General features: G+C 39.7%; 1 protein-coding gene across 1 annotated transcript; it reads left to right on the top strand.

The window, feature by feature from the left end:
* Positions 1-12,053: 12,053 nt before the first annotated feature.
* On the top strand, positions 12,054-12,992 carry LOC100340070 (olfactory receptor 2B11). Its single transcript, XM_008262421.3, has one exon. It carries the CDS (start codon positions 12,054-12,056, stop codon positions 12,990-12,992), a length of 939 nt encoding a protein of 312 aa, XP_008260643.3.
* The last annotated feature ends 12,612 nt before the right edge of the window (positions 12,993-25,604 follow it).

Here is a 25,604-nt window from a genome sequence, read left to right as displayed (position 1 = left end):
TATGAGCTTCCTGTACTAGGATATCTCTGTCCTTCTCCAAACCTGGAAAGTTCTCTGCTAGTATCTCACTAAAAAGGCCTTCCAATCCTTTCTCTCTCTCCATGCCTTCAGGAACTCCTAGAACTCGAATGTTGGTTTTTTTAATAGTATCCTGTAGATTCCCAACAATATTTTTTAGGTTTCTAATTTCCTCTTCTTTTCTTTGGTTTGACTGTATGTTTTCCTGTGCTCTATCTTCTAAGTCCGATATTCTCTCTTCTGCTTCACCCATTCTGTTTTTAAGGCTTTCTAATGTGTTTGTCATTTGATCTATTGAGCTCTTCATTTCATTTTGATTTCTCTTCACTATAACACTTTCCTGTTCTACTAGTTTCTGAGTTTCATTTTGACTCTTCCTTAAAATTTCGTTTTCACGAGAGAGATTTTCAATCTTGTCCATTAAGGATTTCTGTAGTTCAAGGATTTGCTTTTGAAAACTTCTAAATGTTCTTATCATAAATTTTTTGAAATCCGTATCTTGCATTTCTTCTATCTCATCATCTTCATACTCTTGGCTTGGGGTGTTTTGCTTATTTGGAGGCATCATAGTGTCATCGTTGATCTTGCTCCCTCTATTTCTGTGTTTGTTACTCGGCATAGTTAATTCTTCTTGCGTCACTGTGCGTTTTTTTTTCTTTCTTTTTTTTTTTTTATTTATACTGTGTCCGTGTTAAGTGGACTGCCTGCTGTTGGAGGAGCCTTGGAGGCTTGAGATGGGTGCGGCCTGAGAGCTCTGCCTGGTTCTTCCAGGTTAAGGGTGTGCAAAGGTGACACCCTCAGGTTATGCGTGGTAAATCTCTCTCTTTTTATTTATTTATTTATTTTATTTATTCAGGGGGTAAGTAACACCGCAGGGCACGGCTGTGCAGAATTGATGGTATTTAGCTTCCAGTCTTTGGCTCCTCTGGACTCCCACTGGGTTGCCTAGGCTACTGAATTGTAGTGACTCAGTTCCTTAGCTCTCCCCCATTGATATGTAAATCCAGAGAGCAGGCCTGCTCTTTGTCTCTTGGGAATTCTAGCCTTGCAGCCTTGTAACCTTTGCAAGGTTAGGGGGAAGAGAAACCCCGAAGCTTTTTTTTTTCCTTCTTTCCGGTAGTGAGTTTGCTGCACTTTCCGGTCCCCCTCTAGATTCTGACCCCCGTTTCCCCACCAATGTCTCGGGTTATTGAGCTCACCTCCCCTTCCAGCGCCGATGTGTGGACTCGGAGCCCTGAGCGTCCCAAGTCTCCCTGCTGTTGTCTGTGTGGCATGCACTCCCCTTGGAGCACTGGGGCTTCTGCGGCTCGGTCCCGCGACTTTGCTTCCGCGCGGTGGGCGACCTTGTTCTCCCAGTAGGTCCTCCGATTCACGATTCCCGTGCAATTTTTTCCTGGTTCTTTTTTCTGCGGCTACCGTAACTCCCCTTTTATTAAACTAAATTTTCCCGGACTATCGGTGCGCGCCCTCACTATTCCGCCATCTTGGCTCCGCCCCCAGCGATCATTTTTCAGTTAAGTTTCAGCACTTAAGAAGAATTGCGTATTGATTACAGTATTCAACCAAAAGTATTAAGTAGAACAAACAAACAAAAAAATACTAAGAGGGATAACATATCAAGTTGCTCATCAACAGTCAGGGTGAGGGCTGATCAAGTCACCGTTTCTCATAGTTATCATTTCACTTTAACAGGTTTCCTTTTTGGTGCTCAGTTAGTTGTCACCTATCAAGGAGAACAAGTAGTATTTGTCCCTTTGGGATTGGCTTATTTCACTCAGCATAATGTTTTCCAAATTCCTAATAGGGATTATTTTTCAACCAAATAGACATTTTTCAAAAGAGGAAATCCAAATGGCCAACTGACACATGAAAAAATGTTCAGGATCACTAGCAATCAGGGAAATGCAAATCAAAACCACAATGAGGTTTCACCTCACCCCAGTTAGAATGACTCACATACAGAAATCTACCAACAATAGATGCTGGCGAGGATGTGGGGAAAAAGGCACACTAACCCGCTGCTGGTGGGAATGCAACCTGGTGAAGCCACTATGGAAGTCAGTCTGGAGATTCCTCAGAAACCTGAATATAACCCTACCACATGAACCAGCCATCCCACTCCTTGGAATTTGCCCAAAGGAAATTAAATTAGCAAACAAAAAAAGCTGTCTGTACCTCCATGTTTATTGCAGCTCAATTCACAATAGCTAAGATATGGAATCAACCTAAATGCCCATCAAGAGTTGACTGGATAAAGAAATTATGAGACATGTACTATATAGAATACTATACAGCAGTGAAAAAAATGAAATCTGGTCATTTGTAACAAAATGGAGAAATCTGGAAAGCATTATGTTGAGTGAAATAAGCCAGTCCCAAAGGGACAAATATCATATGTTCTCCCTGGTTGGTGACAACTAACTGAGCACCTAAAAGGGAACCTGTTGAAGTGAAATGGACACTATGAGAAACAATGATCAGTCCTTGTCCTGACTCTCAAGGAACAACTTACTACTTTATTCCTTTTAGATTTTGTTTTGTTCTACTTAAAACCATCGGTGGAACTCTTTAATTAACACACAATTACTCTTAGCTGTTTAAATTTAACTGGAAAGTTATCCCCGTTAAATATAAGAATGGGAATAAGAGAGGGTGGAAATGTACAGTACAGCACATGCTCAATCGGACTTACCCCAAACAGTAGAGTTGGAAACGTGCCAGGGGATTCCAATTCAATCCCATCGAGGTGGCATGTGCCAATGCCATCTCACTAGTCAAAGTGATCAGTTTCAGTTCATAATTGATCATAAAGATAGGATTAAGTGTCAAAGAGATCACATAAACAGGACTAGTGTCTGCTAATATTGATAGAATTAAAAATGAGAGAATGATCCATCATGGGAAGCAGCAGAGAGAGCAGACTCATAGAATGGCAGATGTCCTAAACAGAACTCTGGCCTCAGAATCAGCCCTTAAGGCATTCAGATCTGGCTAAAAAGCCCATGAAAGTTTCTCAGGCATGGAAATCCAAGACATGGTGGCAAAAAAAGACCTATATGAAAGATCTCTGTGAGTGAGATCCCAGCAGAAAGTATGGGCTATCATACAAGGAGATACCTTTCTCTGAAGGGAGGAGAAAACTTCCACTTTGACTATGGCCTTGTCTAAATAAGATCAGAGTTTGTGAACTCAAGAGGCTTCCATAGCCTTGGCAATTCATGACAAGAGCCTTGGGTGATTCCTGATGTCATAAATAAGAGTGTCAATTGTTAAATCAACAACAGGAGTCACTATGCACTTACTCCCCATGTAGGATTTCTGTCCTTAATGTGTTGTACTATGTGGATTAACGGTCAAAGTAGTTCTCAAACAATACTTTATATTTTGTGTTTCTGTGTGGGTTCAAACTGTTGAAGTCTTTACTTAGTATATGCTATGTTGATCTTCTGTATATAAAGATAATTGAAAATGAAACTTGATGAAGGATGGTATGGGAGAGGGAGTGGGAGATGGGAGAGTTGCAGGTGGGAGGGAGGTTATGGGGGAGGGAAAGCCACTATAATCCAAAAGTTGTACTTTGGAAATTTATATTTATTAAATTAAAGTTAAAAAAGTTATAAAAACTATGGATATAAATTACTTCTTAAGTTTTAAAAAATAAAAATTAGTAGTCATAAAAAAAGAATATGGCCTTGTCCAAATAAGATCGGAGTTGGCAAACTCAAGAGGCTTCCATAGCCTTGGCAGCTCATGACAAGAGCCTCGGGTGATTACTGATGTCATAACTAAGAGTGTCAATTGTCAAATCAACAAAGGAGTCACTGTGCACCTTCTCCCCATGTAGGATCTCAGTCTTTAATGTGTTGTACTATGCAAATTAACAGTAAAACTATTACACAAACCGTACTTTATATTTTGTGTCTGTGTGGGTACAGTCTGTTGAAATCTTTACTTTGCATATATTAAGTTGATCTTCTGTATATAAAGATAAATGAAAATGAATCTTGATGAAGAATGGGATGGGAGAGGGAGTGGGAGATGGGATGTTTGCAGGTGGGAGGGCGGTTATCGGGGGGAATCTGCTATAATCCAAAAGTTTGGAAATTTATAATTATAAAAAGTTGAAAAAAAAGAGCCATGTGTGTCATGGACATAATACTTAAGAGTGTTAATGTCACTGTGCACTATCTTCCATACAGGACCTCTGTCCTCAAAGCGTTATATTTGAATTATGTCTAAGTGCTCATAAAAGATGTATCATTCTTGGGTGCTTCTTTAAAGTTAATTAAGTTCCTAAAACAAAAAGAGAAGTGAAATTAATTTCAAGATGCAATCTCTTTGAAAAACCCTTGTCTCAACTAATGAGGCACAGTTTTGTGTGTGTGTGTGTGTGTGTGTGTGTGTTGTGCAAATTCTTGAACTCTTTACTTAGTATAGTGTTTATCTTCTATGTATAAAGTTATTGAAAATGGATTTTAGTGGCGAATGGGCCTGGGAATGGGAGAGGGAGGAGGAGGAATGGTGGGAGGGTGAGTATGTTAGAATCACTATATTCCCAAAGTTGTACTTATGAAATTCATGAAGTTTGTATTCCTTAAATAAAAGCTTTCTTTGAGACAAAAATAATCCCTTGATCACACACCAGCCACAGCTGTACTAATTTCACAGTTCTTCTGGACACATACAAAAATCTCTTCAGCCGGTACTAATATCAGAATAGCTCCTTCTCCCCACCTGCTTTTGGGTGTATGCACTGGAGCTGCTGTGGTTGTCTCTGCTGACAAGATGGAGACTGTCCCAACCAGTTGCTGGGTAGGTGCCCAAGATCTGCAGCATTGCTACCTACTTCTGTCCAAAATGGCACCCACCTTCTGTCAGCCAGTTGCCAGGTGCCATTGTGGGACAGAGGGCATGGAGTGAGAGAGATGTGCCCCTTTTCTTTTTCTCTGGGTGAGCAGGCACCCTGTTCCCCTCAAGGTTCTGGGCCAGACTCAAAGATAGTGTGTAGTCTGCTAGCCTCTCCCTTCACCTGCATCACCAGTGGCATGGGCCATTGCAGTCTGATCTCACGTTGTCCTCCAAAGCTGGAGCTTTCTCCAGCTAAGGGCTTCTGAGGTCGTTTGTTGTGTCCATGCTTATTGTTGCACATCTGTACCTTCCACACAGATGCATGGTGTCTCTCCTGCTTCTACAGAATCTCCACAGCAGTTTCCCTCAAACTCTCTCCTGAGAATGCACTTCCTCTACCCTTTCTCTTTCTATTCCTTTTCCTTCCTTCCTTCCTTCCTTCCTTCCATCCATCCATCCATCCATCCATCCTTCTATCCTTCCATTCATTCATTCATCTTCCCCTAGCCTGGAACAGACCACACTGTCCCTATTCAGCCATCTTGGAATCACAACCTTTTTGTTTGTTTGTTTGTTTCCCTATCCTAGTGCAATCTATCCTTTCCCTATTCCACCATCTTGGAAATCAAGAGAATATCTGTAACTTAGTCTTTATTTTAATGTTTTACTTGGAGTATCACTTGATTTATTCTCTTTGGAAAGATATCATTTTGCTTTCTACTTTTCTCTCCAATTATTTTATGCCTTTTTAGTGTCGTTTTATGAATAATTAATATTAAATGAGATTTTCTAAAATCAATGTAGTAATATATTCAAGAAACTCATATTTGAGTTCCCCAAAAACTATGCAGACTAACTGTGATCAAATTTTTCTTATTCATTTAGTTACTTGTTATTAAGTCAGTCCTCCATGTCTACGGATTCTGCATCCACAGATTCAAGAAAGTGCAGAGTGTATTGTGCATAGTTAGATCTATGATGGTTGCAGCTGTAGTGAACACATACAGACATGTTTTTTTCTTCTCAGTATTCCCTAAACAATACAATAAATTTTTACATAGCACATCTATTACCTTAGGTATTGTAAGTAATCTAGATATGACTTCAAGTATACTGGAATAAAAAGGTATACAGAAATATTGTGTGGGTTATATGTTTATATTAGGGCATTTTATTTTTTACTTTTATAAAGATTGACTGATTTTGAAGGTCAGAGTTATAGAAAGAAAGGGAGAGACAGAGATATCTTCCATCTGCTGGTTCACTCCCTAGGTAGTCTGAACAGCCAACCTTGGGCCAGGTCAAAGCCAGGAGCCAGGAGCTTCATCTGGGCCTCCCAAGTGGGTGGCGGGGGTTCAAACATTTGCTTTCCCCAGTCCATTAGCAGAGAGCTGGATCACAAGTGGACCAGCTGGAACACAAACCAATTCCTATATGGGAAGCCAGCACCACAGGCCATGTCTTTACCTGCTATGCCACAACACAGGACTCTAGTAAGACATTTTTTTAAGATTTTATTGGGGCTGGCACTGTGGCAAAGCAGGTTAACACCCTGGCTTGAAGCACTGGCATCCCACACGTGCGCTGGTTTGAGTCCCGGCTGCTTCACTTCCTATCCAGCTCTCTGCTGTGGCCTGGGAAAGCAGTGGAAGATGGCCCAAGTCCTTAGGCCCCTACACCTTCATGGGAGACCCAGAAGAGACTCCTGGCTCCTGGCTTCAGATCAGCACAACTCTGGCCTTGTGGTCAATTGGGGAGTGAACCATTGGATGGAAGACCTCTCTCTCTCTCTGCCTCTCCTCTCTCTGTGTAACTCTGACTTTCAAATAAATAAATAAAATCTTTTAAAAAAGATTTTATTTATTTATTTGAGTGGTAGAATTATAGACAGAGGGAAAGATAGAAAGAAAGGTCTTCCATCTGCTGGTTCACACCCCCCAAATGGCTGCAACAGCAGGAGCTAAATCAATCCAAAGCCAAAAGCTTCTTCTCAGTCTCCCACATGGGCAAAAGTGCCCAAGCACTTGGGCCATTTTCTACAGCTTTCACGGGCTGTAACCAGAGAGCTGGGTTGGAATAGGAGCAGCTAGGACATGAACTGGCACCTGTATGGGATTCCTGCATCTCAAGCAGAGGTTTAGTCTATGACACCACAGCACCAACTCCAAGACATTTCATAAAAAGGATTTGAGCATCCACATATTTTGGTATACCACATGGGCACTGGAACCGATTCTATGTGAATACCAAGAGATAATTCTACCCTACTGAAAAACAATGTCCAGTGTGCCGGGAAATTGAGTGACATTATAAAACACCTAACTTTAAAAACATCAAATATTATGCGACATCTAACAACAGAGATTTGCTGTCAACCTCAATTCAGTGAGTATCTAATCATACATAAGAAGCCTTACCATAAAGAACTTTGTCCCAAGGAACTTTCTCTGTTAACCCATCAGGGATAAAGATAAATGAATGGCCTATTTGAAAACAATGCCCATGGGGTCACAGTAATAGCATACAAATAACATACCCACAAAGCATTCTTGGTATTGTCTTCCTAAGACATGAGTTTTTCTTTATGCAGAAAAACTAACAGTTCTGAAGATAACTTATAAATATTGTACTCATCTGTGTACTACAGCTTATTCTCTGAAAGTTTGAAAAATTCAAATGTATTTCTTAATAATTCCTTTCTACTGAAGATATTTATTAAAATAAGGTAAGATACTAGTCTTTAAAGGCTAGGCATTGTCAAGGAATATTGGAATTAGAGTAGAATGTTGTGACTAATATCTGTATGAAAGGCAGAACATCTCATTTCAAGGAGTTTTTTCTAAACTCTGAAAATACCTAGCTCACTGACTTTAGAAACAACTAGATTAATTTGTTAATTAAATCTCTTAAGTCTCTGAATTAAATAGTACTTAAAAACATTTAAGTTTCAATAAACAGTATATCTGAGAGATACTGAAAGACCCAAATGATGAAGACTTTATTCAATCAGGTGAATATGTAACATGAATCAATTTTTTTAAAGTATGGTGAAAATTTTGTGGTTTGATTTGTGCTTGTGTTTCATCTAGATGAATTGGTACCAGATAAAAATTACTTTTATTTCTCCTTATCTTTTACTGTACATAAAAATAAAATATGCCATAAATATACATGAAGTGCTGTTATTGATAAAAATCAAGTACAAATGAGATACATTAGAATGAAAATGTGAGTGTAATCACAGAAGACACATCAATAGTAATAAAGGCTGGCATTTATTAAAGTAAATTAAACATGGAAGGATGAATAGATCCTCATGTAATGAAACAGTGTTCAAAAATCACTGGAACACATCAGACTCATAGAATGACAATTGCTTTAAATAGCACTCTGACCTCAGAATCAGACCTTAAAGCATTCCGGTCTGTCTGAAAAGCCAATGAAAACACATCAGGCTTGGAAAGCTAAGACACTGTGGCAAAAAAAATATCCTACATGAAAGACTTCAGTGGGTGATACTCCAGCAGAAAGAAGTGGTCATCAAAGAAGGTTGTACTTTTCTCTGAAGGGAGGAGAGAACTTCTACTTTGCTTGCCTTGTCTAAATACTGATGGAGTTTGTAGATTCAAAAGGCTTCCATAGCCAAGACAGCTCATGTCAAGAGCCTCAGGTTGATCACTGACATCATATATAAAATAGTGTTAATTTTTCAATTAACAACAGGAGTCACTGTGCACTAACTTCCCATGCAGGACCTTTGTCCTCAAAGAGTTATATTATAATTATGTTTAAGTGCTCATAAAAGATGTATCATTCTTGGGTGCATCTATAAAGTTAATTTTCTTTAAAAAGGTGAAATTGACTTCAAGATGCAATGACTTTGAACAGCCCTTGTCTCAACTGTTGAGGAACAGTTTTTTTGAGTGTGTGTGCAAATTGTTGAACTCTTTATTTAGTATAGAGTTGGTCTTCTGTGTGTAAAGTTAAACGAAAATAGATCTTACTGGAGAATGGGACTGGGAATGGGAGAGAGAGGATGAGTGGAGGTGGGAGAGTGGGTGGGAGGGCAGGTATGTTGGGAAGAATCACTCTATTCCTAAAGTTGTATTTATGAAATGCATGAAGTCTGTATTTCTTAAACAAAAGGTTTCTTTGGGGAAAAAGATCACTGGAAGTAGAAGATGCGATGGTCAAGGAATCCAAGAGTTAAAAGCAATAAAATATCATGAGAATGACATGGAAATGATATCTAACGGTAAAATTACAGAATTTAAATATGCTTCACAATGAATTGCATAGATAAGGAACACCTATTGCTATTTCTCTAAGAAAATGTCTAGAACTTTGAAAGAAGCTCCTGTACTCAGCTCCAGCAGAACAGAGCAAGCCAAAATGGAGTCATGTCTCATAATCAAATTGAAGCTATAATGAAGTAAATAGATTTCAAAACACAGTACTTTTTCCTAAAAACAGGAGATTCCAGTCTTCCTGAGTTAGTATACCAAGAAGGTCCCCATGCTTTAACCCATTCAAAGAAGCAACTTGGAGTAACTTAATGTTAGCCACTTATTTTTCTATTTTTTAATCCCCAACTTACAAAACCCACTGTTTGCTACTGAACCCTTGGAGTTTTCATTCTGCTTTGTAGAACATAGGCTTCCCCAGTTCAAGAACTGTAAGTAAAAGCCAATTATTCAATACCTAAATTTGCTAGAATTTTTTCTAATGAGAGTCAACATCACTATTCATAAACAAAACTATACTTAATAAAGTGAATAATACAATTACAAACAATATAAATTTAGTGAAATTACTGAAGGTATACTGTAGTGACTATTACCCATAATAAGATCAAATCAAAATTTACTCTAACGAGTGGACAGTACTTGGAAGAAAAATATAACTGTAACAATGTTAAATGAATAATTAATAGGTGTCTGTGCAATTATTTAATATGTGGACAGGTGGCAAATTTTAGAATATTTATTTTAGCTGATATTTAATTTCTATCATGCTTATTTCATATTCCATCTACAACATAGAAAAAAGTTGGGCTAACATATCCTAGATTTCACATGCTAATACAACATCTTGAATAACATCAATCTCAAGTAAGATACAAGAAGCTACACTCATACAAGAAACATCCCTAGAATAAAGATGCATTTTTGGAATCAAGAAACTTTAAATTTAGTCTCAATATCCCACTGTCTCATTTAAGGAATTGCTCACCTTTTGGTTTTTAGAAATTCTGCAGTACAGGCAAACTGTTGGAATAAAAGATTAACAATACACTAAAATAAAATGACTAAAACTTTCTTTCTAATGGGGTTTAGGATGGGTACTAACTTATTTCATTGGTGTAAAAAGCTTATTGAAGAGTTTAGCCTACAGGACTCGTTAAGGATGAGTAGGAATTATTACTTTATTATAGTAATTGTACATTTCTGGTCTAGGATAGCATGTAAAGTGAGGATAATGTTCCCAGTTTAGCTATCAGTAGCTTTTTTGACACCTCACAGAATGGATTTGAGATTTAAAAACACAGAATATGAACAGTTATACACTATATACAAATATATACTCTATATTGAAATGCAAACTGTTACCCATAACCACTAATTGACTAGAAGAGTAACTCAAAATTTTTATACTAGGATGGTATCTTAAATTCCAATCTGAATAATCTCTATCTTACAGAAGACTGTCAATTTCATGCAAACACTTCACAATTAAAGGAAAATAGCAATGTAATCAAAAACCTTCACTACCTAATTTATTTTCTTAAAATGCTGCTTTACTCAAATAGTTGATTTTGCTGTCTCTGTGTGCTCTTAGTTAAAAAACAAAGGAATATGTCCTAGAAATATAATATAACTTATGTATTTGAATAAGTCTTAGCCTGAATTAGAATTTTGACTTTTTTCCAGACAGCATTTACCTGAAGTTCACAAATGCATTTGTAACATAACTGTGCAAACTCATATAAAAAGATAAGTCAATAAAGGAAAGTTTCTGAAAAACGGATAAACTAAAATTTAGTGTGAACAATCTAGTGCCCAAAGTTTAAACAAAATAATTATGCAGGAAAAATATTACACATAAATAAAAGTTTGAAGATTACAAAATCTATCTCATTATAATGCAACTCTCAACTTTTATTTGAGGAAACTGATGTTAGAAGCATTAAAAATTTTTTGCTCGATTACAAATAGCCACGATAGGTTTATTTATAGCAAACAAAGTCTTCTTACTCCCCCTGGAGATGAAGTAATTATTTGACTGCTTAGTTGGAGCTGGACAATTCCATCTTGGTGATTCTTAAAGATACATGTTTTCTCCTCCTTCCTCCACCTGTTTTGCTGCCTCAGCATTTTTACTACTCTTAATATTTCAGGAATGTCTACATCAGTACTTTTTTTTTTTTTTTTTTTTGACAGGCAGAGTGGACAGTGAGAGAGAGAGAGAGAAAGGTCTTCCTTTTGCCTTTGGTTCACCCCCCAATGGCCGCCACGGCTGGCGCGCTGCGGCCGGCGCACCATGCTGATCTGAAGCCAGGAGCTAGGTGCTTCTCCTGGTCTCCCATGGGGTGCAGGGCCCAAGCACTTGGGCCATCCTCCACTGCACTCCCTGGCCACAGCAGAGAGCTGGCCTGGAAGAGGGGCAACCGGGACAGAATCTGGCGCCCTGACCGGGACTAGAACCCGGTGTGCCGGTGCTGCTAGGTGGAGGATTAGCCTATTGAGCCGTGGCACCGGCCACATCAGTACTTCTGAATATGAACCATCCAATTTCTGTGACCTGTGCCACATCAATGTATTGTACACCTGGAGACAGGAAGCAATAAACTCTCTACTAAGAGCCTTCTTAGGTGATTTTTATGTAAGTCAAAGTATTAAGAGCACTACTATGAGTTCCCCAAACAAAGATCCTTCTACTTTTCATTTAATACCCAAAAGAATCAAGGATAGCTACCTTATTTGTTTCGGCTAACCATCTTTAATTCATAGTGTCACGAATGAAAATGTTATCACGCAGTGAATATTCCTTATTTTCCCAGGAAATTACGGAACCTACTTTCCATGAATGAGTGAATGCCAATGCATAGTAGTGTTTTATCATTTGTCATTAATTCTTTCTAGCTCTTTTGTTACTACTCTCTTAATGCGTGAAACAAACTGAGGATAATGGCACTGATTAATGAAAGCCACCCTAAGGAGTTCATTCTACTCGGCTTTGCTAACCATCCATGGGTACAGCTTCCTCTCTTCATTGTTCTCCTCATAACATACCCCATGGCCCTGCTGGGAAACATTGCCATCATTCTGGTGTCCAAGACAGACCCCCGTCTCCACAGCCCCATGTATTTCTTCCTCGCCAACCTCTCCTTTCTGGACATGTGTTACACCACAAGCATTGTCCCTCAGATGCTGTTTAACCTGGGAAGCTCCAAGAAGACCATCAGCTACATGGGGTGTGCAATTCAGTTGTATGCCTTCAGCATAATGGGGGGCACAGAGTGTCTGCTCTTGGCACTTATGTCCTTTGACCGCTATGTGGCCATCTGCAGACCCCTGCACTACCCGCTCATCATGAATCAGCGCATTTGCATCCTGTTAGCGTCTGTGGTCTGGCTGGGTGGAATGGCCTATGCCTTCTCAGAAGCGACCATCACACTACAGTTGCCATTGTGTGGTATCAATACACTGGATCACTTGCTGTGTGAGATTCCGGTTCTGATAAAGACTGCCTGTGGTGAAAAGGGGGCTAATGAGCTCACACTCTCTGTGGTGTGCATTTTCATGTTAGCTGTCCCTCTGTGTTTAATTCTTGCTTCCTATGCTAGTATCGGATGTGCTGTATTTAAGATTAAATCTTCTGAAGGAAGGAAAAAAGCTTTTGGGACATGTTCTTCTCATCTCATTGTAGTTTTCTTATTTTATGGCCCAGCCATTAGCATGTACATTCAGCCCCCCTCCACCATCTCAAAGGACCAGCCCAAGTTCATGGCTCTCTTCTATGGAGTGGTGACTCCTACACTCAACCCTTTTATCTACACTCTGAGGAATAAGGATGTAAAAGGGGCAATATGTAACCTGATAAGGAGTATTTTTCGTTCCAAGTGATAGGTAGTGGATATAAAATGATTTTTAACAAGTGGTTTATGTTTAATAGTTTTAATAACTCTTTTTTATCTCATAAATAAAATGTTAGACGTTCTCTTATGAAACTATTTCTGACATTGTTACAATTGTGTTGAACAAGGATAATATTCAATAGGTATGCACCAGTATGGTCACTTTGTAGAAACAGATTTAAATAGTTCTATTCTGGTTTTTACATTCTGAAATAGTAACTATTAAGTAGTTCAAAAATTAGAAATATAGACTCAGTGGTTGAAGCTCATCTCCATAAAAATACTACTTATATACAAAAAAATTCCATATAGAGAAAACATTAGTATAGGGAAAACTCATGGAAATGTTTATTTGTGCTAGAGTGCTTCATATTTCTGAGGTATATTTATAATACATTCAATATATTCAAGCATTTAGTTAGCTTTTGAGAATTTTTGTTGAAAGGAAGGTGTGTGTGTTCACATATATATATATATATATAACATTTGAAGGTGAAAATATGCTCTACATTTGCTGTAAACTATAAAGCAATCCTGAAACTAACTTTTTAAAGTAGGCAATATAAACCATTTCTCATTTTCCCAAATAAGTAAGCTTTTCATGAAGAGCAAACAGAAGACAGCAAACAAATGATTAAAAAAATAAAAATAATTGGTAAGGCAGACATGCATTTAAGAAACTCTCTAGGGTAGAAATCAAGATATTTTAACCATGATTTTCTCCACAATAGAGTTTGCCTCTGATCTACATAGTATGATAACTACATGCCAAGAAGTACACACTATATTAAAGAAATATTAAAATAAATATCATAATCTAGTTCAACACATGCCTTTATGACTAATAAAATCCAGTATCTTCTCAATATGTGGTTCTCAGAATTATAATGTTTTCTGGGAGTCTCAGGTCACTGGGCGTGACAGTGAAGGTCAGAAGCATTAAACATGGTGGAGTAGAGAAATCCATTTTAGATTTTGTTTAGAAAAAAACCACTGGACAGAAACACGGATGACTACTTTCACAGTTCTCTATGAGAAGTAACCATTTTACTTTATATTCAAATTGTTATTGAAAGAGTGCAATTTGACTAAAAGAGCAAATTTCTACCTGAATCAAAACTATGTGTGTAATATATGTAAAGATGAAGTGAAATATCAATGTCTAATGAGAATTCATGTAATCACTTAGGAACTAATTCCATATAAATCTAAAATCTGAACATGTTTATTTTCACTGATTGCCAATATCCAAAGGAATTTTTACCTATTTCTGGATTTGAAAGTTTCTACTATCAATTTTGAGGTCTTGGTGTGCAGGGATACTAGGCACATGAGGCAATTCAAAGATGGCACCTAAAGGAAGTAAGGTGGGCGGTACCCAAGGTTGTTTACCACCAAACGCAATTGGCTGCACAGCATCAGGAGAGGTGATGACGACTGATGACAAATGTACAGACATATGGCTGGTCCTGTAAAAAATCGCCCCGTAAAATGACCTTTTAAGTAATTGGTTGGTCCTTATGCCCTGCCCCAATAATCCTGCAGTTTTGTGCTTTAAAAGGCTTTGCTATGTGCGCAAAAAACGATTTCCTGCTTGACTCGACTCCCCGCTGTGTCTGATTGTCTCTGGGATCAAGGGAGGCTGGGGAACAAGCAAGCGGTGCACTTACCTTTCCTCTGACCCAGTCCATCTTCGTTTGGGTGGACTAAGACCTTGCACTGGTGTATTAAAATACACTAAAATTAATTATTTTACAAGCAGCATTAAATAATTGATCTAAATAGTTATGCTGTTTCACATAGAAGAAAATTAAACCTACTGTATTAAAGGTCTCTAGCTCCACTTCTTATTACTCTTCCTTTTCAGCCAGCACATTGTACACCTTCACTGAAACCACAATCACCTCCCATATTAACCACAGTATGAAGTAGTGTCAATTATTTCACAGAAACTCTGCATTATCTTTTTTTTATTTTAATTGTTTTTATTTCAAAGTTTAGAAAAGGCATCTATTATATACTGTGTTTCAGTTACGTGCAAACCTAATGCACAAGTAAAGGGTATTGCCCTTCCTCCCAGCAAACCTTTTTTTTTAACTTTTATTTAATGAATATAAATTTCCAAAGTACGACTTATGGATTACAATGGCTTCCCCCCCTTAACGTCCCTCCCACCCGCAACTCTCCCCTTTCCCACTCCCTCTCCCCTTCCATTCACATCAAGATTCATTTTCAATTCTCTTTATATACAGAAGATCAGTTTAGCATACATTAAGTAAAGATTTCAACAGTTTGCTCCCACACAGAAACATAAAGTGAAAAATAATAGATGATTTTTTTAAATGATGATGAAATCAGATCAGACCTATTGTCATGTTTAATCCCAGTGAGAGTCAAGTTGGGAATTGATAATTTCTTTTTTTTTTTTTTACAGAAGATCAGTTTAGTATACATTAAGTAAATATTTCAACAGTTTGCACCCCCATAGAAACACAAAGTGAAATATACTGTTTGAGTACTCGTTATAGCATTAAGCCTCAATGTACAGCACATTAAGGACAGATATCCCACATGAGGAGTAAGTGCACAGTGACTCCTGTTGTTGACTTTACAAATTGACACTCCTGTTTATGGCATCAGTAATCTCCCTATGCACCAGTCATGAGTTTCCAAGGCTATGGAAGCCTTTTGATTTCTCCGACTCTTATCTTGTTTAGACAAGGTCATAGTCAAAGTGGAGGTTCTCTCCTCCCTTCAGAGAAAGGTACCTCCTTTGATGACCCATTCTTTCCACTGGGATCTCACTCACAAAGATCTTTCATTTAGGTCTTTTTTTTTTTTTTTTTTTGCCAGAGTGTCTTGGCTTTCCATGCCTGAAATACTCTCATGGGCTTTTCAGCCAGAAATGAATGCCTTTTGGGCTGATTCTGAGGCCAGAGTGCTGTTTAGGACATCTGCCATTCTATGAGTCTGCTGAGTATCTCGCTTCCCATGTTGGATCACTCTCCCCTTTATTTATTCTATCGATTAATATTAGCAGGTACTAGACTTGTTTATGTGCTCCCTTTGACTCTTAGTCCTTTCATTATGATCAATTGTGAAATGAAATTGATCACTTGGACTAGTGAGATGGCATTGGTACATGCCACCTTGATGGGATTGAATTGGAGTCCCCTGGTATGTTTCTAACTAAAAAAAAAAAAAAAAAAAGATTTTATTGACAGCACCCCGGCTCAATAGGCTAATCCTCTGCCTGTGGCACCAGCACCCTGGGTTCTAGTCCCAGTTGGGGCACCGGATTCTGTCCCGGTTGCTCTTCTTCCAGGCCAGCTCTCTGCTATGTCTTGGGAGTGCAGTGGAGGATGGCCCAAGTCTTGGGCCCTGTACCCGCATGGGAGACCAGGAGAAGCACCTGGCTTCTGGCTTCGGATCAGTGCCATGCGCCGACCGCAGCACGCTGGCCACAATGGCCATTGGGGGGTGAACCAATGGAAAAGGAAGACCTTTCTCTCTGTCTCTCTCTCTCACTGTACACTCCACCTTTCAAAAAAAAAAAGATTTTATTTATTTATTTGACAGGTAGAGTTGGGGGGGGGGAGAAAGGTCTTCCTTCTGTTGGTTCACACCCGAAAGGGCCACATGGCTGAAGCTGTGCCAATCCAAAGCCAGGAGCTTTGTCCCAGTCTCCCACATGGGTTCAGGGGCCCAAGCACTTGGGCCATCCTCCACTGCCTTCCCAGGCCACAGCAGAGAGCAGTACCGGAAGAGGAGCAAAGGAGACTAGAACCAGCACCCATATGGGATGCTGGCGCCACAGGCTGAGGATTAATCTAGTGTGCCATGGCACCGGCCCCTGCATTATCTTTTTTAAAGAATATTTATTTATTTGAAAGGCAAAGTGATAGAGAGAGAGGGGGAAAGATAGAAAGAGATATATTCCATCTACTGGTTCACTCTCCAAATGAACACAATAGCCAGGACTACGCAAGGCCAAAGTCAGAAACCAGGAACTCCATCCAGGTCTCCCACTTGGGTAGCAGGCACCCAAGTGTTTGGGCCATCTTCCTCCACTTTCCCAGGTACATTACCAGGGAGATGGATGGGAATCAGAGCAGCTGGGACTCCAACAGGCACTCTGATATGGGATGCTTGTGTCACAAGCAGCATCTTAAGCTACTGTGGCACCGAGTTGGCTGGCCCACATACATTAGATTTTAATTCAATTTTCCACTAATCTTTTTAAGTACTCTCATATGTAATGTACTATTTCCTAAACTATTCTGCACTTTCACTATCCTGTGCATTTATTTATTTTTGCATTCAATAGTGCCTCTTCCCATTTTCCACCTCCTTAAATTCTTTCTGGGGCCAGCGCTGTGGCTCACTTGACTAATCTCCTCCTGCAGTGCTGGCATCCCATATAGGTGCCAGGTTCTAGTCCTGGATGCTCCTCTTCCAGTCCATCTCTCTGCTGTGGCCCAGGAAGGCAGTGAAGGATGGCCCAGGTGCATGGGCCCCTACACCCACATGGGAGAACAGGAAGAAGCACCTGTCTCCTGACTTCCGATCAGTGCAGTGCTCCAGCTGTAGCGGCCATTTGGGGGTGAACCAACAGAAGGAAGACCTTTCTCTCTGTCTCTCTCACTGTCTAACTCTGCCTGTCAAAAAAAAATTCTGAGAATGTGAAAGGCAGTAAGTGCTAAAATGCATCTTTGAAAATGTGCTTCTGGAACAGATTAAGAAAACTAAATATCTCCAAAATATGAAAATGTAAAGGTATTTTCCTAGGGAGAAGGCCAAAATATATAATATTTAGTAAGAGTATTTGGGGATGTATCATTACCTGAAGGAATGCCATAATTAAGGAAATACATGAGAAAGACAATTCACAAATATTGAAGAGCTCTCATGAGTTAGTAAATATGTTAGACACTAAGTATTTAAAATCTTTACCTTCTAAGGATCCTTCAATGTTTACAGAAGATGACTTTGTGGCTCACTGATTTTTGAAAAAATTTTTTACTTATTTATATAAAAGGGAGAGATGCATGTATTTCACATATAATTTTAGAACATAATGAAACTTCCCACCCTATACTCCCTCTCTCAATCCCTGCCTCACTACTCCTTTCTTTCTTATAATTTTTTAATTTTTCCAATGACATATTTTCAATTTACTTTATAATCACAAGCTTAGTCCTCCAGTAATTAAAGAATTCAACAAGGGGCCAGTGCTGTGGTACAGTGGGTTAAAGCCCCAGCCTGCAGAGCTAGTATCCCATGTGGGCTCCGGTTCTAGTCCCAGCTGCTGCCAGTTCAAGAACCGGATTGCTCTTCTTCCAATCTAGCTCTCTGCTATGGCCTGGGAAAGCAGCAGAAGATGGCCCAAGTCCTTGGGCCCCTGCACCTGTATGGGAGACCCAGAAGAAGCTCTTCGCTCCTAGTTTCAGATCGGCACAACTTTGGCTGTTGCGGCCAATTGGGGAGTGAGCCAACAGATGGAAGACATCTCTATCTCTCTCTCTATCTCTCTCTCTCTGCCCCTCCTCTCTCTGTGTAACTCTGACTTTCAAGTAAATAAATAAATCTTTAAAATATTATTTCTTTCTTGGGGTAAGATACACATACTACAACACAATATTTACAATGTTAACTTTTTTATGTGTACAGTTCAGTGTCATTAAGTACATTTTTCTTTTTGTGTAACCATCACCACCATCCATCTCTAGGATTCCTTGGATCTCAAACTGAAGTTCAAAAACATTAAATATATATCTCTATTCACTCTTCCCCCATAGCCTGGCAACCACCATTATTATTTCTATGAATTTGACTATCATAGGTAATTTCTAGAACTGGAGTCATGCAGTATTTGCCTTTTTGATAGACTTGTTTAATTTAGCCTAATTTCTTTGAGATCCATCCATCTTGTAGCATTATAAAAATTTAATCTTTTTTAATAAATTGTGTTTCCATTGAGATGATTTATTAAAGGTTTGTTTACTTATTTGAAAGGCAGAATGAGAGAGAGAGAGAGAGAGAGAGAGAGATCTTCTATCTGTTGATTCACTCCCCAAATAACCACAAGAGCCAAGGCTAGGCCAGACTGAAGTCAGGATCCAGGATCTCCTTCCAGATCTCCCACGTTGCTGCATGGTACCAAGCACTTGGGTCATCTTCCACTGCTTTCCCAGGCACATTAGTAAGGAGCCAGATTGGAAGTGGATCAACCAGGACATGAAACAGTGCCTGTATGGGATGCTGTAGTTACAGGCAGCTACTTAGCCTGCTACATCACAATGCCAGTCCAATGGAAATTTTATTTTTAAGCTGATAGGTAGTGTTGTGTTTTTACTGTACACAACATATTTTGAAGAAGATATAAATTATGAAATGGATAAATCTATGAAAGATTCAATTATCAAAAAGTCTTTATTTACCTTATAAAATTTTAGCTATTTGCAAAGATGATAGAAACTTAAGAAATGATAAATAATTCAGTAAGTTTCAATCTGAAGATGCTATGGGGCAGTAAGACTGAAAAAGGGATATATTTTGAACCAAAATCAGGAACTAGAACCAAGGGCAATATTTTAAAAAAAATGTATATTTTTACAGGTGACGAGATTTTACAGGATTTAAAAACCTTAAATCATATAAGACCTTTACCTAACTAAATTTATCAAAGTAAAAATTTACAGTAGAAAAACACTGAAAATTGAGTAAATTTATTGCAACAATGTATTCTTTTGACAGGCAGAGTTAGACAGTGAGAGACAGAGAGAAAGGTCTTCCTTTTTTTCTTCTGTTAGTTCACCCCTCAAATGGCCACGGTGGCCAGAGCTGCACTGATCTGAAGCCAGGTGCCAGGTGCTTACTCCTGGTCTCCCACGCAGGTGCAGGGCCCAAGCACTTGGGCCATCCTGCACTGCCTTCCTGGGCCACAGCAGAGAGCTGGACTAGAAGAGGAAGAGGAGCAACTGTGACAGAACTGGCGCCTCAACTGGGACTAGAACCCAGGGTGCCAGCACCGCAGGCAGAGGATTAGCCAAGTGAGCTGTGGCGCTGGCCTCCAACAATGTATTAACCAATTCATCTTCAACTAGGATAAGACTGGTAAAAATTAAAATATATATAGGGTTGGGACCAGTGCTGTGGTGTAGCAGGTAAAGCTACTACCTGCAGTGCCAGCATCCAACATGGGTGCTGGTTCAAGTCCCAGCTGTGCTACTTCTGATCCATCTCTCTGCTGTGGCCTGGGAAAGCAGTAGAAGATGGCCCAAGTCCTTGGGCCCCTGCACCTGTGTGGGAGACCCAAAAGCTGCTTATGGCTCCTAGCTTTTGATTGGTGCAGCTCCAGCTGTTGTAGCCATCTGGGGAGTGAACCAGTGGATGGAAGAGCTCTCTCTGTCTCTGACTCTCTCTCTGCCTCTCTGTAACTCTGCCTTTCAAATGAATAAATAAATATTAAAAAGAAAGATAGGGAGGGAGGGAGGAAGGAAAGAAAGAATAAAGAAATAAGTTAAGGGACTTGTCAGAAATTCTGCCCAAAAAAATGTGGACAGGCTTACTGTTGAAGCATATTCCCAGACAAACCCAGTCTATGAAGAGCAGAATAACTACTTCAAAGTACAAACTTTAATGTATGACTACAGGTTTAAGAACAATAAGAAAATATGACATCACTTAACACACAAAATAAGACAACAGTAGCAGCCCCTAAAGAGATGGAGACACATGAAAAGCCTGTACAAGAACTCAGAGGAACTGTTTTAAGGAATCTAGGTATATACCAAGAAAATCCTAAGAAACAATTCAGAGAAATGGAGAAACAGTAAGTAACCACAAAAAGACATTTAACAAGACATTTAAATAACCAAAACAAAAGGAAATCCTGGAGCAAAAAAGTTTAACAGATGAAATGTAAAATTCAATAGAAAAAAATCAAAAGCCCATTTCACCAAGCAGAAGAATCTGTGAGATTATTTGAAAAGACATAGTGAGAAAAGAAAATAGAATGAAAAAAAGAAAGTTCATGAGATTTATTTTTTTTAAGATTTATTTTATTTATTTGAAAGACAGAGTTACAGAGAGAGGTAGAGACAGAGAGAGGTCTTCCATCTGCTGGTTCACTCCCTAGATGGCTGCAACAGCCGGAGCTGCACCAATCTGAAGCCAGGAGCCAGGAGCCTCTTCCAGATCTCCCACATGGGTGCAGGGGCCCAAGGACTTGGGCCATCTTTTACCGCTTTCCCAGGCCACAGCAGAGAGCTGGATTGGAAGAAGAGCAGCTGGGCCTAGAACCAGCTCCCATATGGGATGCCGGTGCTTCAGGCCAGGGCTTCAATTCACTGCGCCACAGCACCAGTCCCAGCTTATGAGATTTATGAGGCAGCATCAAAATAATGAAATTCTTAGGTTATAAGGATAAGGAGAAAACAAGAGAAAGGCAAAGGTCAGAAAGTGTCCTTAAGAAATATGTTCAAATCAGAAAAAAATATCCAAATATTAGAATATTTAAGGTCCCCAAACAAATTTAATCCAAATAAAACTACCCCCAAATGTATTATAATCACACTTCCAAAAACCAGCACAGAGAAGACTCTGAAAGCAGGAGGAGAAAAGCAGCAAATAACATAAGGGAATTCCAATGTCTAGCAGCAGACTCTTTAACAGAAACCTTAGAGGGCAGGAGAAAGCAAAATGATATATATCCAAAGTGGTAACAGAAAAAAATACCAACAAATCCTGAACCCAGCTGTTCTTCAGAAATGAAGGAACATTACTTTTCCAGACCAATAAAACTGGAGGAAATTCACCTCCATCAGAACTGTCTTGGAAAAATTACTAAAGGAAGTTCTTTAACCTGAAATTTTAAAATGCTAGAATGCTGTTACATGAAGGGGTTGGCATTGTGGCTTAGCAGGTTACGCCACCACCCATACCAGGAATCCATATGGACACCAGTTCCTGTCCCAGCTGCTCCATCTCTGATACAGCTCTCTGTTAATGCACCTAGAAAAGCAGGGAAGGATGGTCCAAGTGCTTGGGCCCCTGCCACCCACATGGGAGGCCCAGATGAAGCTCTTGGCTCCTGGCTTCTGCCTGGCTCAGCCATGGCCCTTGTATCCATTTGGATAGTGAACTGGTAGATGTAAGATCTCCTTCTCTGTCTCTCCTCTTTATGTAACATTATCTTTCTTTTTAAAAGTTACATGAAAACAAGTGAAAATGTAAAAGCCACTGGTAATTATACAAATTCACAACACTATAATACTAGAACGGCAGTGTATAAACCGCTTACATCTTTAGTATGAATGTTAATAGGCTAATTTACTCAAATTAAAAATAACTGGAGAGAAAGGGCACCAGAGCTGGGAGAGGACACAGGCAGGTGGCTACTGTCAGGTGGGAGCATGAACCAAAATGTGCCATACTAATGGTAAGCATTTAGCACATTTGAGATTGAAATTTAGTACACTGTATTCTAGATTGGTCAGTTTGTCTGATGTATTTGCAGTAACCATTTTCCTCTGGACTGTTCAAGCAAGAAAGGCAAATAATTTGCTCTGTCTTCTTTTGTGTTTATTTGGAAATCTTAGTTATAGTGTGATTAATTGGCATGAATTAATAGAATTGGAGTTTTATTTTTTAAATATTCACAAACTAACATCCAATTAACTCAGTCCCCTTTATTTTTTTGAACTGTGTAATTAACATAACCAAAAAAAGTCTTTTTGGGAATATGTTCTCATAACATATAAAGAAATTTTCCCTTCATTTAAGCTAAGTTACTATTCTATGTTGATCTGCATGTTTCTGTATATTTGTCATAACAATGCTTGTAGCTGGTTGGGAGTAATAACAAGAGACTAAGACCTAGTGAATGTGGGGGGCTTATGAACTGAGACTGTGAAACAAATCCTGAGAGTGTATGGGAGAATTACTGATGTGGCTGAGATATGAGAGGTCTTGGTGGGAGATGCCACAAGCTCAGGAGACACTGGTTACCCTGTGAGAGACATTGCAGGGGAATCTGGCTTGGGTGGCCCTGGCTACCTGGTGAGAGACATTCGAGGGGAATCTGAGCTTACACTAAGGACTGCACAGGTCCTTTGAGTGGTCTTTAGGACAGAGCAAATTAATATTTTACTCACTGGGGCTAGTGCTCAGGCACTAATCTCGATCGAGGAGAAGAGCTCTGCTGAGCAGAATTACTACCCTTCTGATTAAAAAGACACACACAGAGAGAATTACCATGCCAAACCTCAGTCTGTCACCTTAGGCACACCCTTAACCTTGAAGAACTGAATAGAGCTCTCTGGCCACACACACCACAAGCACCTAGAAATTCACTGAAAGCAGACAGTCAACTTATCTACAGAGTCATTGTATAATGAGAAAAGCTGCCACAGTGAAAAAAAAGAAGAAGAAGAAACCAAAGAATATCTCCACAAATGCCAAACAACAAACACAAAACCAAGGAAACAAGAAAAAGGGAGGCAACATGATGCTCCCAAAAGAACATGTCATTTCAATGCAAGATTATGAAGATGACAAGATAGAAGAAATGCAAGAAATGGAACTCAAAAAATTGATGATAAGAACACTTAGAAATAATCAAAAACAAATGCATGAACTACTGAAATCCATGCAGGATATGAAAGAAAATCTATCTCGTGAAAATGAATCTTAAGGAGGAATCAAAATAAAGTGAGGAATTTAATAGAACATGAAATTGAGTTATTGTAGAGAAATCAAAATGAAATGAAGAATTCAATAGAACAAAACAAAAACACAGTTGAGAACCTTCAAAACAGAATCAATGAAGCAGAAGAGAGGATATTGGACATAGAAGACAAAGCACAGGAAAGTATACAGTCAAGCCAAAGACAAGAAGAGGAAATTAGACATCTAAAAAATATTGTTCAAATCTAAAGAATACTATTAAAAGACAAAACATTCAGGTTCTAGGAGTTCCTGAAGGCATGGGGAGAGAGAAAGGATTAGAAGGTATTTTTTTGACAGGCAGAGTTAGACAGTGAGAGAGAGAGACAGAGAGAAAGGTCTTCCTTCCGTTGGTTTACCCCCCAAATGGCCACCATGGTCGGCGTGCTGTGGCTGGCATGCCACGCTGATACAAAGCCAGGAGCCAGGTGCTTCTTCCTTGTCTCCAATGTGGGTGCAGGGCCCAAGCACTTGGGCCATCCTCCACTGCCTTCCCAGACCACAGCAGAGAGCTAGACTGGAAGAAGAGCAACCAGGACAGAATCCGGCACCCCAACCAGGACTAGTACCCCGGGGTGCCAGTGCCACAGGCAGAGGATTAGCCTAGTGAGCCACGGCACTGGCCTAGAAGGCCTTTTTAGTGACATGCTAGCAGAAAACCTCCCAGGTTTGGAGAAAGAAAGAGACGTCCAAATACAGGAAGCACTCAGAACTCCCAATAAACATGACCAGAAGAGATTCTCACCACAACACATTGTAATCAAACTCACCACAATGAAACATAAAGAAAAGATTCTAAAATGTGCAAGAGAGAAATGTCAGATTACTCTCAGAGGATCTCCAATCAGACTCACAGCAGACTTCTCATAAGACACCCTACAGGCTAGGAGGAAATGGTGAGAAATAGCCCAAGAAGTAAGAGGGAAAAAAACTGCCATCCCACAATTGTATATCCTGCAAAACTCTCATTTCTGAACGAAGGTGAAATAAAAACCTTTCATAGCAAACAGAAATTGAAAGAATTTGTCACCACTCACCCAGCCCTGCAAAAGATGCTTAAAGATGTGTTATACACAGAATCACGGTCATCAATAAAAGAAGGAAAAGGAAGAAAATCATTCAGTAAAAGATCAAAGGAAGTTCAAAGTATATATTAGAAATATCTTTAGGAAATTAGCAGGGCAAAGTCACTACTTAGCAATAGTCACATTGAATGCAAATTGCCTCAACTCTCCAGTTAAAAACACAGACTGGTGTGGGAGCAACTCGGACTAGACTAAGTTACTGGAATTAAGACTTATTCTATGCATCTGCTCTCCCACAATATGGCGCTGGGAGAGGAGGAAACAGCTTCTACACAGCTGCCTCTTGCCAACTTGAGTGACGACCTCCAGGAGCTGATCCTGCTCCTGATTGGAGGAGAGCAGCGTACTCGGCATGTGGGTAGCAGAGTTGGGATTGGTGGAAGAGGACTATAAAGGAGGAGAGAGACAACATGCACCAGGGAACATCTAAGGGGAACACCTGAGGAACACCTGAGCAGCCCCTGAGAGAGCCGGCCGGTGGTGTGCCGCTCCCCCGTGGAAGTGGGGAAAGTGGCAGGGGGGCCCGCCCATCCATGGAGGTGGAGGGACGGCAGCCAACCCGGGAAGAACCAGCAGCAAACCCGGGAAGGGCCGAGCAGACAAAAGAACAGCACAGGGCCCTGTGTCGTTCCTCCGCAAAATGGGGGAGCGACATAATGGTGCCGTGACTCGGATAGGAAGCCTAGGCTAGAGACTGGCTCACTGGATTAAAAAACAAAACCCATCTATTTGCTGCTGACAAGAAACACAGCTTTCCTACAAAGGTGCATGCCGATTGAAAGTGAAAG

Source organism: Oryctolagus cuniculus, chromosome 5 (genome assembly GCF_964237555.1).
Source record: "Oryctolagus cuniculus chromosome 5, mOryCun1.1, whole genome shotgun sequence".
Taxonomy (NCBI): domain Eukaryota; kingdom Metazoa; phylum Chordata; class Mammalia; order Lagomorpha; family Leporidae; genus Oryctolagus; species Oryctolagus cuniculus.
The sequence above is the reverse complement of the archived record's forward strand: the minus strand, read 5'-3'. Positions and strand labels throughout refer to the sequence as shown.

Excerpts from the sequence above, each read along its gene's own strand:
- LOC100340070 (XM_008262421.3), top strand. The coding sequence starts at position 12,054 with ATGGCACTGATTAATGAAAGCCACCCTAAGGAGTTCATTCTACTCGGC.